Source organism: Microcebus murinus, chromosome 5 (genome assembly GCF_040939455.1).
Source record: "Microcebus murinus isolate Inina chromosome 5, M.murinus_Inina_mat1.0, whole genome shotgun sequence".
In the NCBI taxonomy this organism is placed as follows: domain Eukaryota; kingdom Metazoa; phylum Chordata; class Mammalia; order Primates; family Cheirogaleidae; genus Microcebus; species Microcebus murinus.
The window spans coordinates 33286470-33301002 of record NC_134108.1 but is presented as its reverse complement, the minus strand read 5'-3'; the positions used below and the strand labels follow the sequence as shown (position 1 = coordinate 33301002).

Below are 14533 nucleotides of genomic sequence, written 5' to 3'. Positions count from 1 at the left end.
TACATTAAAGACACTATAATTATATAATCTGATTCTAAAAGAAAGAACATTCCCCTAAAGACACTTCCAGAACCACCATATGTGTTACGAATTATCCTTGATTAGCTTTTGTAACTCATTAAGTGTTTGTGACTTTTTTCCTCCATTTGTAATTTATCTAATTTGTATGTCATTTTAGACAACAAAAATCATTAGAATATGAATCATAACCTAGAAACAATAGACAAGTGAGAGTTTATTCTTTACATGTATTTCCATATACAAATTTTAAATATCAAATATGATCAGTATCTTTCATAGAGTTTTCGTGTTTAGTTTTCCTTTAAAATAGATAATTGGCCACTTTTCTAGTTTTTGCTACTTTCCCCCATATTTAGACAATATTTTACCAATTGAAGCTCAATGCTACACAATGTAAGTTATTTGGAGGACATAAAAAGTTAATCACCATTTATTATTTTACCTGACCATGGCAGGTATAACAGCTACTCTATTATTCCATTACTTCTGTGATAGACTACAGTGACCTTCCATTGAGTTGCTTCAAGTACATTCATTCTTAATACTCTGAAGTAGATATTTTAAGCATTGTTCTCACAATGATACTTAATTTAAGGGACCATTTTTCCCCATACAAAACTAATAACATAAAAATTTTATATTCTTCCATCGAACAAAAAGGTTATCAGGGCCATGTTTCAGGCCATCAAAAATAACATAAAGACCTAGTTTAGCATCTTACAGCTGGAAGGGATTTTAGTCTCTATCCAGCATCTTCTTTCACAGATAAAGAAAATTGAGGCCCAGAACAGTTCAATGAAGTCTCTAAGCCCACAATTAACTGGATTAGAAGGGTTAGGAAGGTTAGAATGAAGAACTGGGCTTCCTGAACTCTAGGGTATTGTTCTACACCGAACAAATAACTTAGCATCTATTCATATGGATTAGATGGCATATGACTAGGTGGCATCCATGCATCTATTCTGATTCACTGTGGAACCAGAATTATTCCCGCTGTATTATGTTTTTACTACTTTCAACAAAAGATGGGTAAATTTTTTAAGTCATTCCCACTTTCTGATTGATTGATATATATACATAATGACCAATCTTATCTGATTCATTGTTACATGGTATTATTATACTATAAAGAATATTTTCTTATTTCAATTTAAAAATATTCCCCAAGGAATTGATATATTCCAATATTTCTTGAACATGGAGAATAATAATTAAAGAGAATAAGTTAAGGTAATTTATGTGCTATTATTGAAAGAGGTAGAATAGCTTTTAAGTAAATAAGGCAAATAAGTACACTGCTGAAGAATTGGGCAATGTCAATGTCAAAATTGAAGAGAAATACACAAATTCACCTTTCTGCAGTAAATGCAAAGAGAAGGAAGGGGAGAAAGAAAGCAGAAAGCAGAATAGAAGTTCGAAGAAATATTTTTCTCTCTCATCTTTGTTCAAAAAATGGCAGGAAAAATTTTTTAAGAAGCCATCATGAAATGGCCAATCTACAAAATAAGAAACAAAAAATGAGCAGTATTTTGACTGCAACCCACTCAGACCAGCAGGGGCCAGAAAGTCTTTGTTGCCACAAGGCAGCTAGTGACTGAGGACACAAAACCCTTTTTATTTCAATGTCACATTAAATCCTGAGGCATAAAACCAAGGGCAGACTACAGATCCTCTGGTTCTAAAAGACTACATAGCTCACAACGAAAGCCAAATGCCATCTAATGTTTCCATCTAAATGAAAAATAATTAGCAAAGTAATTAGAAAACTTATCTAACATCATTTTTATTCTATGTGGTGGGAGGGGGTGACTTGATGTTTAGTTGATAAGATAGGTTATACATTATACAATATACACTTTCCTAAGAAAAATAATCCTATATTTCTGTATCTGTAGAAGAAATTAGCATAATTACAGAAAAAAAGGGAGCCTCATTTTCTTTTCACATTTGGATATACAAAAAAAATGGTATCCTGATACCTGTAAATCAAATGAATGATAAAAAGCAGTGATAATTAGATTCATATGAAATATATTTGTTATAACCACCAACTGGATTATTATAGGTATTAGATGAAACAACCCACACATATAACAACTAGCACAATATCAGACATTATACTAAGTATGGTTTCAATAATCATTTATTACAATCATTACCCCAAACACCTGCAAACTAATGATTATCCTCAACGCTACCTTCACCTCTCTAAAGGATATAATAAAATAAATCTTAATATCTATGTTGAAGAAACTAAGTTAATCTTACAGTGATTTTTCTTTTTGGTCTCTATTGGCATTCTTAGGAATTTAAAATTCAAAACTAATTAAATCCCTTTCCTCATTCTGATGCAGAAAGAACCAAAATAATAATAATAATGGTGCTCAGAGAACCATATTATTAGTTACATATCACTTAACTTCAAGTATTCACCTCAACAGACACCTGTTCTAGGCCCAGTCTCCTGCCTTTAGAGCTGCTCTCAGCTACTTTCAGCCCCCAGCACATCCCTGACAGATATATTTTCTGCAAATTCTCTGAAGGCAAGAATATTCCTTAGTCTACAGTTTTCACTCTGATTCTTTTAAAGCTCTTTATATGAACCATTTACATTTCTCTAACATGTATGTTAGATTGCAATTAATTAAATACAAATTCATTAAGGACTTAATATGTGCAAGGCAAATGTCTTGACCTCAGATCTGTGATTAACGCTCATACACAAAAATTCTGCAAAAATTTAATTGGCTCTCTTCCAAATCATATTTCTTGAAATACACCCAAGAGTTTCTTAAAATACTTTTTAAAAATTTATCGGAATATGACAGCTCCTGCTTAAGTACTATGCTCTTGTAAGTTCAGTTTTCAAAATATTTTTAAATAAGAAAAATTTCATTTTATTCATATCTTGAATGGATCTAGATAAATTTGTTTTGCAGTTTGAACATAACACTAGAGCATCGTTAGGTTTCACTAGATACTAACACAAATAATTAATTATATATCCTCATATTTTTTACTTACATTCCAAAAAGGGAAACCTCTAACACAAATCTGCAACCAAGTAAATTAAACCCAAATGGACAGCCTGGCTCCCAAACACAGATAAGGATAAGACCACAAACAGCATAATTATAATTTTTTTTTTTTAAATCAAGTGTACTCTTTAGCCAAGTTGGCCTTACCTGCAGCCATAACTTGTTATGCACAGCATCTCTCCCTGTGGCAATACACTGAAATGTAGCATTCTGCCCTGCATTGACCTCTACATCCCCCAGACGGAGGAAATGAGGAGATTTATCTGTGAAGGTAGAAAAAAAAAAAAAAAATTTTTTTTTCACATGAAGAAAATATGCCATGTTACTTTATCCCACCAGAATACTGTTGGTAGTGTTTTTAACTCTGTCAAAGACCAATATCATGCAGAAGAAAATTGAGGGGTTATTTGTGCTGGAAGACACTATTTCCTCTCTGACTCTCATAGTTCTCATTTTCTCAGTAGCTCTATTACTTATTGTCTTATAATTGCTAGAGTATTGTTCTATACAGGCTGAGCACTCAACAATTACTGCTGAATGGCTGCCATGGCATATAGCATATGGGCAATAATAAAAGTTACAAGTCAAAGCAAGCAAAAGAGATTAAATAGGCACAAATCAGAGCATAATATAGAAATATAATAAAAACATATAATGCTTTCTAAAATACTGACAGTTACACAGCCATTAAGCTGATTAAGCTACAATTTAAGCAGTTAGATTTTTTCTCTTTTTTTTTAAACTTCAATAGTTATAACCCTCTAGCACTTCAAAGAACAAGGGAATGTGTTTGTTTCTCTCTAATAGAAAATCAACTAAACTGTTCGTTAAATCTACTTCCTATTCCTTTATAGCCGTAGGAAAGCTACCCAAAAGAAATATCCATATTAGAACAACAGAAAATGATGGCATGAGTCTAAATATACATCAGTTTTATGATCGTCAAACAAGTATTCTCTGCCGTTACCTTTTAAAACTGAAGCCTCATCCATGTTTTCCATTGAAAGGAAATGTAATAGCAAAAGCTAATCCAAAGTAAAAGAAAAGTTCATGGAGGAGCATATCACACTACAATTGTGCTCAATGCATAATTTTTTATTGATTTACCCATGAAAGCCTTTCTTTAAGTTCTATCATTCAAGAAGTGAAAATGAAGTGCAGACAGAAACATAGATCTCTCTTGTACTATGGACTGAAAGAACTCAGTAAACCAACTTGAACTCTGAATGAGGTGATTTTGTTCTTTTCCTTAAAATATACCATACATGGAATATACAAGCTGACACTTGCCTGCTACATCTTTCTCTATTGTCTTCCCTCAGTAGGAGCTTCGAAAAAAAGGAATACTTAAGCTCTAACATGAGCTAGAGCAGCAGTTCTCAAATTATAAACTCTAGACCAGCAGGATCAATAGTATCTGGCAATTGAGTAGAAATGCAAATTCTCAGGCTACTCTCAGATTTATTCAATCAGAACTAAAGGAGCAACTAAGCAACCTGTGATTTACTGCACCCTGTAGTCAGTTCTGGTGTACACTAGGGTTTGACACCACTCAGCAGTAGTACAAGCCTTGGACCCTCATGCTGTGGTCCCTGTATATGCTGCCTATAATGTGTTCGAGATGTTTCTACCAGGGAGGATTAATGAATAGCTAATCCAGAATTCATAGTCCCTATTAAATACTGCTGTTGGGAAATATAGGTAATGTCTGAATTTATGCCCGCTGCTTTTTAGCTGGCTCTATCAGTTGTATGCCATAATTGTCTTTCAGGGATGTGATATAAACGCACATGTAGCCACACCATCTAAAAACCAACCAATACGCACCTAAAGGCATAACAAAACTATGTACCAGTTAATTGAGTTTCTTGTTTTGTTTTCTATTTTTTAAAAAATATGAATAAACCAGATATTTATTATGACAGCAAAAAATTAAAAATAGTTCTAAATTTGGAATAAGGTAAACTAATTCATTCCCTTCATCTCACCCCATCCCTCAACTTAGCATATCAAAAAACTTAAGTGAGCCTTCTTTTTATTTTCCTTTCTATTGAACTATAATTTGCTATTCTTTGCTTTTCTAGACAAATTAATATATAAAAAAAAAATGAACAAGACCTACCAAGAGTTGCCTTTCTATTTATATTTTGTTCTCAGTAATTAAATAATTTAAAGGAATCCTTTAATGTGTGTACAATTAGTTACAAGTCAAAAAACATTTGGTTCAAAACTTTAGAAATATTTCAGTGTTCTTTTAAAACTCAACAGAAGGCTAGGAGTAACAACAACAAAAGACAGCAATGACCAACTGATAAACAATCAAGAGTCACTGCCAATATAAGAAAAGTGTTGAAAGGACACAGAAAAATACAGTTCTTAATCACAACCTACCACAAGGATAACTCAGTACTTGGATGTCATCAATGGCAATATAACCACTTCTGCCTCCTGAGACTTCAGCTTCAAATATTACCTGTCAGGAAGAAATAGAAAATATTTACAACAATCATTTTTAAGGAATGTCCACAGTAGAAGGAGAATAGCTGTAACACACATAAAAGTAAATTTGATTTTTTCTATAAGAATTAAAAATTTATAATGTAGAGTAATTTCCTAAACCTTGTATAGGTAAACAGAAAAAATATGAAGAACAATTAAACTACTGTGGTCAAGCAGCTTAATATTTTTAAACAGCTACTATCAAGTGTTGTTATATTTCCTGGATAGGCAATATATAGCAGCAGAATGACTGGGCAGACACAGAAAATCTGATACCTTTAAAAGTAAATTTCTCCAAATGACATTCTCCATTTTTGTTGTTTATTTAACACATATTGAATACCTATCATGTATCAAGGAGTATGCTAACCACTAAAGACAGAGACATCAAATGAATAAAGAAATTATCTGTGCTTTCAAATAGCTGAATTTTCAAAGATGGAGGTCAACTGATGGATTATTGGTATTGCAGGCCAAAGGAACAACATACAGTGTAATAGTGTGGGACTGTATGTTTGGGGAACTAAACGAATATTATCTCTATGGCAGCAAAGCCTCAAAAGAAAGGAGATGAGATTAGAGAAGTAGGCATGGAAGGTTTTATATACCACAAGAGTGAGGTCAAAAGTATACCTGGACCATAGTTTCACATGAACAAAAGTCAAGGGGAAAGAATTTTTTTGTTCAAATATAAGCTCATGTTATATAGTTTGGTTGCTACAGTCAACAGCAAAACTTCATATGGCCTTTCTTTTAATAATGTGTGCTGTGACTTTCTGAGTGAAAACAGATTTAGTATTCAACACTTCAATGTTATATTGAACTCCTTTATTCATGGAGATACATAGATTCTTTTTGGATTATCTTGCAAAGCACTTTAGAAAATGTAATGCAATTGATGCTTAAAGAAAGAATATATAATCAAATTGGTCTCATTTTTAATAGAAACATTTAGCTAACTTATATGATGGAAGATGGTCTGAAAGAAATTGAGTGATGGTTAATATGCTGGAAGCAGTGGGAATGATGAGATGAAAAGAAAAAGAAAAGATAAAAACAATGCTAAGGAAGCAGACAAGATGTTGACCAATTCGTTTTGGTGAAATATAGGACGACTCAATGACTTCTAGTGTGAGATAGCAAATGAATGACGCTGTCAGGATCCTTAGTCAGGACTACTGATACAGGAAGAGATACAACGTGGAGGAAGAAGATAACTAAGTATGTTTCAGACATTTCAAATTTGATTTGTCTGTGATACAGGGGGAAATGCACAGCAGATACCTAGATAGATCTGGAAGAGAAGAGATGGCTCTAAAGTAAATTCTGAAGTCAGCACCATGGACAGGAGTAAGCTACTGACTGGAAAGTTAATGTGATGGGTGGGTAATATGGCATAGAGAGATAAATAAGAGGAGAAAGCTACTGGAAATGGAAGGTCAAGAATGAAGAGACAGCAGAATTAAAACCAACACAGCATGATGATTAAAACGTAATGGATAAGGAAGGAAGGGAGGTACCAGGAGGTTTCAGGCAGGTCAATACTCCCAACCAAAAGAATTAGAAAAGACCAGGCATATTACAATAACCATAATTTAAAGATATCAGATACCTGTGCAAATAAAGGTATCTAGATGCACACAAATTTTAGAAGGAGAGAGCCTCTCCAAAGTTATCTTTTGATCTACAATCATTTTTCCCCCAAATGGAACATTTGTGAATTCCGGGATTAGGCTGTGGTTCTAACTTAGCAGTCTGAGGACCTCCATTGGGAGGTGTAAACAGTCAAAATTGCTGAAGTTGGGCAGAAATAGAGCGACAACTTGACAATTTGGGAGGCTGCATTTAAATAGATGTAGACCATGGCAAATAATATCTAATGTAGGAGAAAAGTCAAGAGAAACTGCAATTAAGAAGTATCGATTGAAATTAGCCATTCTCCAGAAAACTTTGCCAGGACATTTTTACTATAGTGGAGGAGGAGATGCTTGATTGACTGGGCTGCGAATAATAATTCACATTTATTGAGCAATTACTATATATAATAGATTGTCCTAAGCTAGGATGCACATTCACATTTGTTTCTATGTTGTCTATACACGGTAACATATACATATATAAACTCAATTAGCTGGGTGTGGTGGCTCATTTCAGTAACCAGCTCTTTGGGAGGCTGAGGCAGGAGGCTCGCCTCGAGCCAGGTGTTTGAGATCAGCCTGAGCAACACAGCAAAAACCTGTCTCTACCAAAAAAATAAAAAGATTTGCCAAGCATGGTGGTACAGGCTTGTTGTCTCAGCTACTCTGGAGGGTGAGACCAATTGAGCCCAGGAGTTCTGGGGTGCAGTAAGCTATGATTGTGCACTGCACTCTAGCCTCAGAAAACAACCCTGACTCTCAAACAAAACAAAACAAGACAAACAAACAAAAACCTCATTTAATCCTCATTATAATCATGGGAGGTGGGTATTATTTTCATCCTCAATATAAGGAAAGTTATGTAACCAGCCAAGGCATAACTGCCAATGATTGCTGAAGCCAAGAATTACCTAAGCCAAGCTACCCTAGGCTGCTTTCTTCAATGTCATCACACCACCCCCCAACATAAAGAAAGCAGACACACAGAGTGTTTCATTTAAATAGACTGTGTAGGCTTTAAATTTCCTTTAAAATCTAAAGTTTTAAGTCAATTTTAAGTTTAAAAAAATTTAATGTCATCTTAAATAGAACACCGATTAAATATTACATTGACTAAACAGCAGTATCATCAGCATTAAACCCTTCCCATATTCATAATCAACTCTTACCACCACCCCAAAGCCAATAACAATGGAACAAGGTAAGCTGGGAAGGATGGATTGTCTCCCCTCCATCCACTCCCATCATAAAACTTTCTCCTGTGTTACTTTTGTTTTTTGTTGGTTGTCTTTTTGAGACAGAGTCTTGCTTTGTTGCCCAGGCTAGAGTGAGTGCCTTGGCGTCAGCCTAGCTCACAGCAACCTCAAACTCCTGGGCTCCAGCGATCCTCCTGCCTCAGCCTCCCGGGTAGCTGGGACTACAGGCATGTTGCCACCATGCCAGGCTAATTTTTTCTATATATATTAGTTAGCCAATTAATTTCTTTCTATTTATAGTAGAGATGGGGTCTCGCTCTTGCTCAGGCTGGTTTCGAACTCCTGACCTCGAGCAATCCGCCCACCTCAGCCTCCCAGAGGGCTAATTCTGTGTTACTTATTTTTAAGTTTGCCCTTGTGACTACTGATTTTACTGTAAGAAGTTGAACCTGAGAAAGAGGATGGGTTCTTTGTGGGAAGAAAAATGCCTCATAGAGGAGGTATGGCTAATCTATGAACACACAAGTGTGTACATGTATAATTTATATTTTATATAAATGTATTAGGTATGAACACAGATACCATGGCATTTTCTAAATACTGGATTGCAAAATATGGGTTTAGAAAGAAATGGAGACCAGAATCAAAAACTTTAATATATAGCTGGAAGCAATTGTGGTATAGGCCACTTTCTTGGGATTGAAAAAAAAAACCTGTATTTGACTCCAAGCTCTCCTATTTACAACTTTTTGAGCAAATCACGCAGATTTGAGATTTGGAACTTTTAGATCCAAGTCCTAACTCCATAATATGGAAATAATACAGCTTTCAGTATAAAGTTTTATGAGGAGTAAACAGCATATGTAAAGGTGCTATATAAACTGAAACAAATGATTATTGCATTGTTAATATGTGAAGTTTGTATAAGTGTATCCCAGTATAGAAAGAAAAAGAGATAAAACTTTTTTTAGAAAAAAGTTATATTCTAATGAATAAACCACACATCTATATAATGAATAATTGCTAGTTACTTCAGTTTTGTTGTTGTCAGTATTTCTTAAACTACTTTAACTTTTAGGCTTATCTTGGTCTTACTTTGTTGAATTAACTTCCTGTGCTTTACGTTTAAACAAGATTACTATACCCCTGAGAAAAAAAGTTGCTTATTTGTTCATTTAAATTGAGCTTTATTCAGGACAATAAATTTAGGCCTTGATTTAAAAGGAGACAAAATGATTGGTTCTTTATTAAAGAAAAAAAAAAAGTTTCTCTTTTTAGTGACCTCATTTTCCCTGTTAAGTGTTGTCTTTGCCTCATTAACTAGAGCTAGAAAAAATTTCTAAGATCAGATTCCTTTACTGCTAAAGATCTAATCAGCTTTATCACTTCAACAGAGCCCTCACCTTGTAGGGCTCTTCTGTCCAGTCAGGGGAAACAAATCTCAATTTTGCTTAATTACGCAGAGCTTTCCTGGGCTAATGCTCGGGTCAGATCTAATGCTAGGTGTCAAGTAGTCAACCAGGGCTTCCCAGGAGAACAGAGAGATCGAAGCCACACCAGATGTCAACTTCAACCCACACAGGAGACCAGCCCAGGAACAGAATGGCTGGGTTCTGCTTTTCATGCTGTTTTTACTCCACTCCATTACCTGAAATACTGAGGGTGATGATTCCAATCAAATTTTTGCTACTCAAGCAACATTCCTGGATTATTAACCAAATAAGTGAAGTTGAATTAAAGTAGAGGGGAAACAATGGCAAACCTCAAAGAACAAGAACAACTTTATCTGGCAAACTCAATTAACGCAGAGGAAGTTTCTCCTATAATGGAAAGCTGAACTAGAGGTCAGGAAGCCTGGTATCTAGTTGTTGGTCTGCTATAGCCCATAACCGAGGCAATTTGTTTAACTTGTGTCTTTGTAGCCTCATCTGCACAATACTGCCTTTGCCTATACCACAGGTTTATTCTGAAGATTGAATGGTATATATGAAATGATTAAATGGCATACTAAATATCAAGCACAAAACACTACAGACTAGGAATATCTAAAAAAATTGCCCTTAATTTTTTCCCACTATATCATAGTGGTAAGAGTATGACTCCAAATTCAAATATATATTTAGTTCACACTTTTTAACTCTAACTTTAACTTCAATAAAAAGTTATATAATGTTACTTGTATGTTAACTTATGTAAAATGTAAACTATAATTTCCTCTTCTATAAAGGAAACTATTAATATTCACCTCCAAGCTTTAGAGAGGATTAAATGAGAGAGTGTACATGACATATTTAGCACAGCTCCTGACACACAGTCAAGTATTCTATGTTAAGTGGCACCACTCTTTATCATGGGAAGAAAACATCCATAGAAGACCAATACATAGGGGGCATGGGCAATATAAGTAACCTTAACATTTGTACTCCCATAATATGCTAAAACAAAAAAATTAAAAATAAAAAAGTATATCTGTGTGAAATAAAAAAATAAAATAAACAGGCCTTGATTATAAGTAGCAACATAATAAAAAAAAGAAGACCCATACATAAAATTAAATTTCTTCCCATTCTCTCTTCCCTTCTCCTTCTTATCACAAACCTAACCCTCACCCCAATTGGGAAGGATAGAATAAACTGGCATTTGATTCCTATAAACCTCCTTAAATTTGTGGTTGTTTAATTTTAACTTTTAAACATTAAATTTTACTTATGTAAAGTTCAAAGTAAATTACACATTTGCTTTCGAAGAACAAATGTGCCATAATCAAAACCTATTTCTAAATATTCACGTCCGCATTTTGAAAATAAATAAAATAGCCATTGTGGGACACACGACAATGACTAATGCTGCAGTTTCAGCCATATGAGTAAAAGTAAAGCACATACATACATGTCTTTCAGTACAATGTATGTCCTCAAAGTCAGGAACTGTGGTTGACTCAACTTTCTGTCCTCAAAGCTCAAATACTGCCCTGGCACAAGTAAACTTTCAAGAGATGACAGCAGGACTATAAACATTTACATATATGTACATATATACACACATATAAAAATCATTAAATATAATTGATCCCTATCTTGTAAACTGAGCATTGTAGTTTCTCAAGATTCCTAGGTTCTCTCTCTTCACCCCATACTTTCCACCCTGATAGGATTGAGGAAAGTAAGTTTACAAAAGAGGACAGAAGGGATTTTAAAAGATTTTTATCTTTTTAAAAGATTTTTAAAAGAGCTATAAAAGGAAGATATAAGTATATGGGATTACAAAACTTAATAAAAGAATATCTAAGGGGGAAGAGATAGCAGGACCAAATGCTAGTCAAACATTAAATAAAATGTAGATTAAAGATGCCCCTTTTATCTATGCCATTGAGATCAAAATTGCCCAAAGAAGACCTATCTGTATGAAATAACAGCAGTGAAAACCATATCGGGCAATAATGACAACAGTGGAGGTATGCAAACAAAAAGTATAAACACTAATATAGGAAGTTTGCTTGAATGGAGAAATATGAGAATAGAAGAAGATATGGGATCAAGGGAAGAGTTCAGGTTTTTTTTGTAATTATTCTTATTATATTTAAGATGGAAAATACACAAACTTTTAGATATTGAAGAGGATGATTCAGTTTGGTAGGAAATATTTGAGTGTACACAAAAGAAAATAACAACTATTAGTGGGATATAGAGTAAGATCCAAAACACAGGTCATAACAGGGGGCTCTGCCTTTTTTTAATAATAAAAGAAAAGGAGAAGGTAAATGAAGATGCAATTTGTAGGAATGGTAGATAACATTTCTATTACATAGCCTCGATTTTCTCACCTATGAGGAATGGGATGGTGAAAAGAAGGAGTTGTTGAAGTTTGGAGTGAACTGAACGGAGTGAAATGGAGAGGAGAATGAGAAACAGAATTGAATAGAAAAATATAGTAGTAGAATTTCCAGTTGTATTATGGGCCCAATTGAAGTTCATGACCATGAATTTCTAGTGATCAAAATCTATCACATGGTGTGATTTTTTTTCAAAAACAGCATTTGCTTAGATTTAAGCCCAGAAAAAGCAGATAAAAGTAAGCAAAGAGTTTATTGAAACAGCAACTGTACAACAAAAATGATTATGATGAAATCAAATTTTGATATACTAAGCAAGTTGATGAACTGGCAAAAGACAGATGGCTGGATGGATAGGTGGTCTCCGTATGTTGTTGGATGATCTCAGCAAAATGAATATACAAGAAGGAGTTAAGTTTATGGTGAGGAAGAGAGATATAAAGATGTCCAGTGAAAATAGTTGTGAGATATTACAACATCCATTTAACCAGAGACGAGGTTACTAAGGTGAAATAAGGAAGGCACACAACCCTGGAAGTGGGGAGGTAAAATGACTATTAGTGGGCTTTCCACAAATATACTGATTCCATTAGTATAATGCTATGGGCTTTGGAAGTAGAGAGAGCAACTCTATATGAGGCTGCTCCCAAAGTTTATGATGAGTAGAAGATAATGACTTAGTGTCCAATGGAAAGAATAATGAGGATGATGACATGATTGAAAGTAAAAACACTCAAAGCAGCCATGTGCTTCTCACTCATTGACCTGGTTCTAAGTTACATGAGAAATGATATCTTCTCTTTTGGAGAATGTTTGGGAAGAAGTGTCAACAGGCTGGAGCCACAAACAGATAATTATAATTACATAAGTATGTAAATAAACTTATGTTTATCTCCTCTACTATTAATAATATATAAGCTCACTGCCAGCAGTGACTTTGTCATGTTCCTCACAAGATTTCTATTGCATGTGAGGGCTAGAAAGAGTTGCAGTACATTATAGAAAACAACTATGTAGTATCAGTGAATTCTAGTTAATAGTTTTGTCTAAAAAAGAAAAATGAGCATAGGTATTTAGCTTATTTTTACCTAAATTATAAAATGCTGTTGATATGCTGTTCCCTTGAGAAAGTTCCAGATAATCTTCCCAAGCTAATTTAGAAATCAGAAAACAATAATCGCCGCCCTTAAACCATTCAAGAATGCTATAAAGCATACATTTCTGCCAGTGGACCTCAGATCTTCTATAGAGTAAGTATGTCAAAACTTAAAATTCTAGAATCTAATTTCTTTTTGAATGTGAATATTCTATATTTGTCCAAAAAGATGAAGATACACTGAACTGACAGATGATATCAAAAGTCCGATGTAAAACCGGGAGTTACTATCACCCACTGTAGTTCCTCTCAGAGGCACTGTTGATTTGGATTTCTGCCTTCTCAACTACGGATTAGCTGAAAGTGTTAGAGAAAAGGAGCTTCTCTGAGATGAACTGCTGCATGCCAGGTTGGTTTGCCCACTGACTCATGTAATAGCTCACTTCTAAGAGTCTAAAGTGTGAAAATGCCTTGAGTCAAGGCTTTGGGGCTCTCTAAAACTAACGAATTTTTAACAACCTATTGGTTGTTTACTTGTTTATTGAGTTCCTGAAGGAATTCCACAACCTGCAATCACAAAAGGTACATAGATAAAATATTAAGCAAGGGAAACACCTATATATTCTTTGACTTTAAAGCTGCTTGTGAGAGTAATTGGGGGATTTATATTTTTTATTTTTTTTATTTCAGCACATTATGGGGTACAAACGTTAAGGTTACATATATTGCCCTTGCCCACCCTCCAGACACTGGATAAATGTTATTCCTATATGTCCAATTAAGTGTTAATCCATTAATACCAATAATTATATGCCAACTAAATGTACAATGCAGTTAAGACACACACTCAAGCTTAAATCTATCTTTCATGTAACCCATAACAGATTTCAAATTTGAACTATTAGCACGTCTGTGACTCATAGCTACATAATAATTCAAAATCACTTATTTTCCTTCAGATGTTCTGAGATTAAAAATGGCTGGTTCCTTAGTCCTAGCAAGACTTCATGACAAGACCTTATAGTCTACAGGGAGTAATCAGGGATCCAGCCAGCCCAAACCAACACTCTTACCTGAATAAATATGTGCTTTTTGCATAGTTACAGTATCTGCCACTCAGCAAGAGCTACTCTATGGGTTTAGATATTCTTTTTCTCTCATCCATACACACATCCACATAGTCCTAGCTATCAATGTATTATAATAATATAATA

At 34.3% G+C, this 14533-nt stretch overlaps 1 protein-coding gene across 9 annotated transcripts in view; it reads right to left on the bottom strand.

Moving 5' to 3' along the window:
* Positions 1 to 14533, bottom strand: part of PTPRK (protein tyrosine phosphatase receptor type K) — a 514888-nt gene that overhangs the window by 247655 nt on the left and 252700 nt on the right. For all 9 annotated transcript variants that reach the window (XM_012736558.3, XM_076002975.1, XM_076002976.1 and 6 more), the window contains exons 4-5: positions 5451 to 5532; positions 3207 to 3322 (exon numbers count right to left, since the gene is read on the bottom strand). In XM_012736558.3, coding sequence (XP_012592012.1) covers positions 3207 to 3322; positions 5451 to 5532 — 198 coding nt within the window. The remainder of the gene's footprint in view (positions 1 to 3206; positions 3323 to 5450; positions 5533 to 14533) is intronic.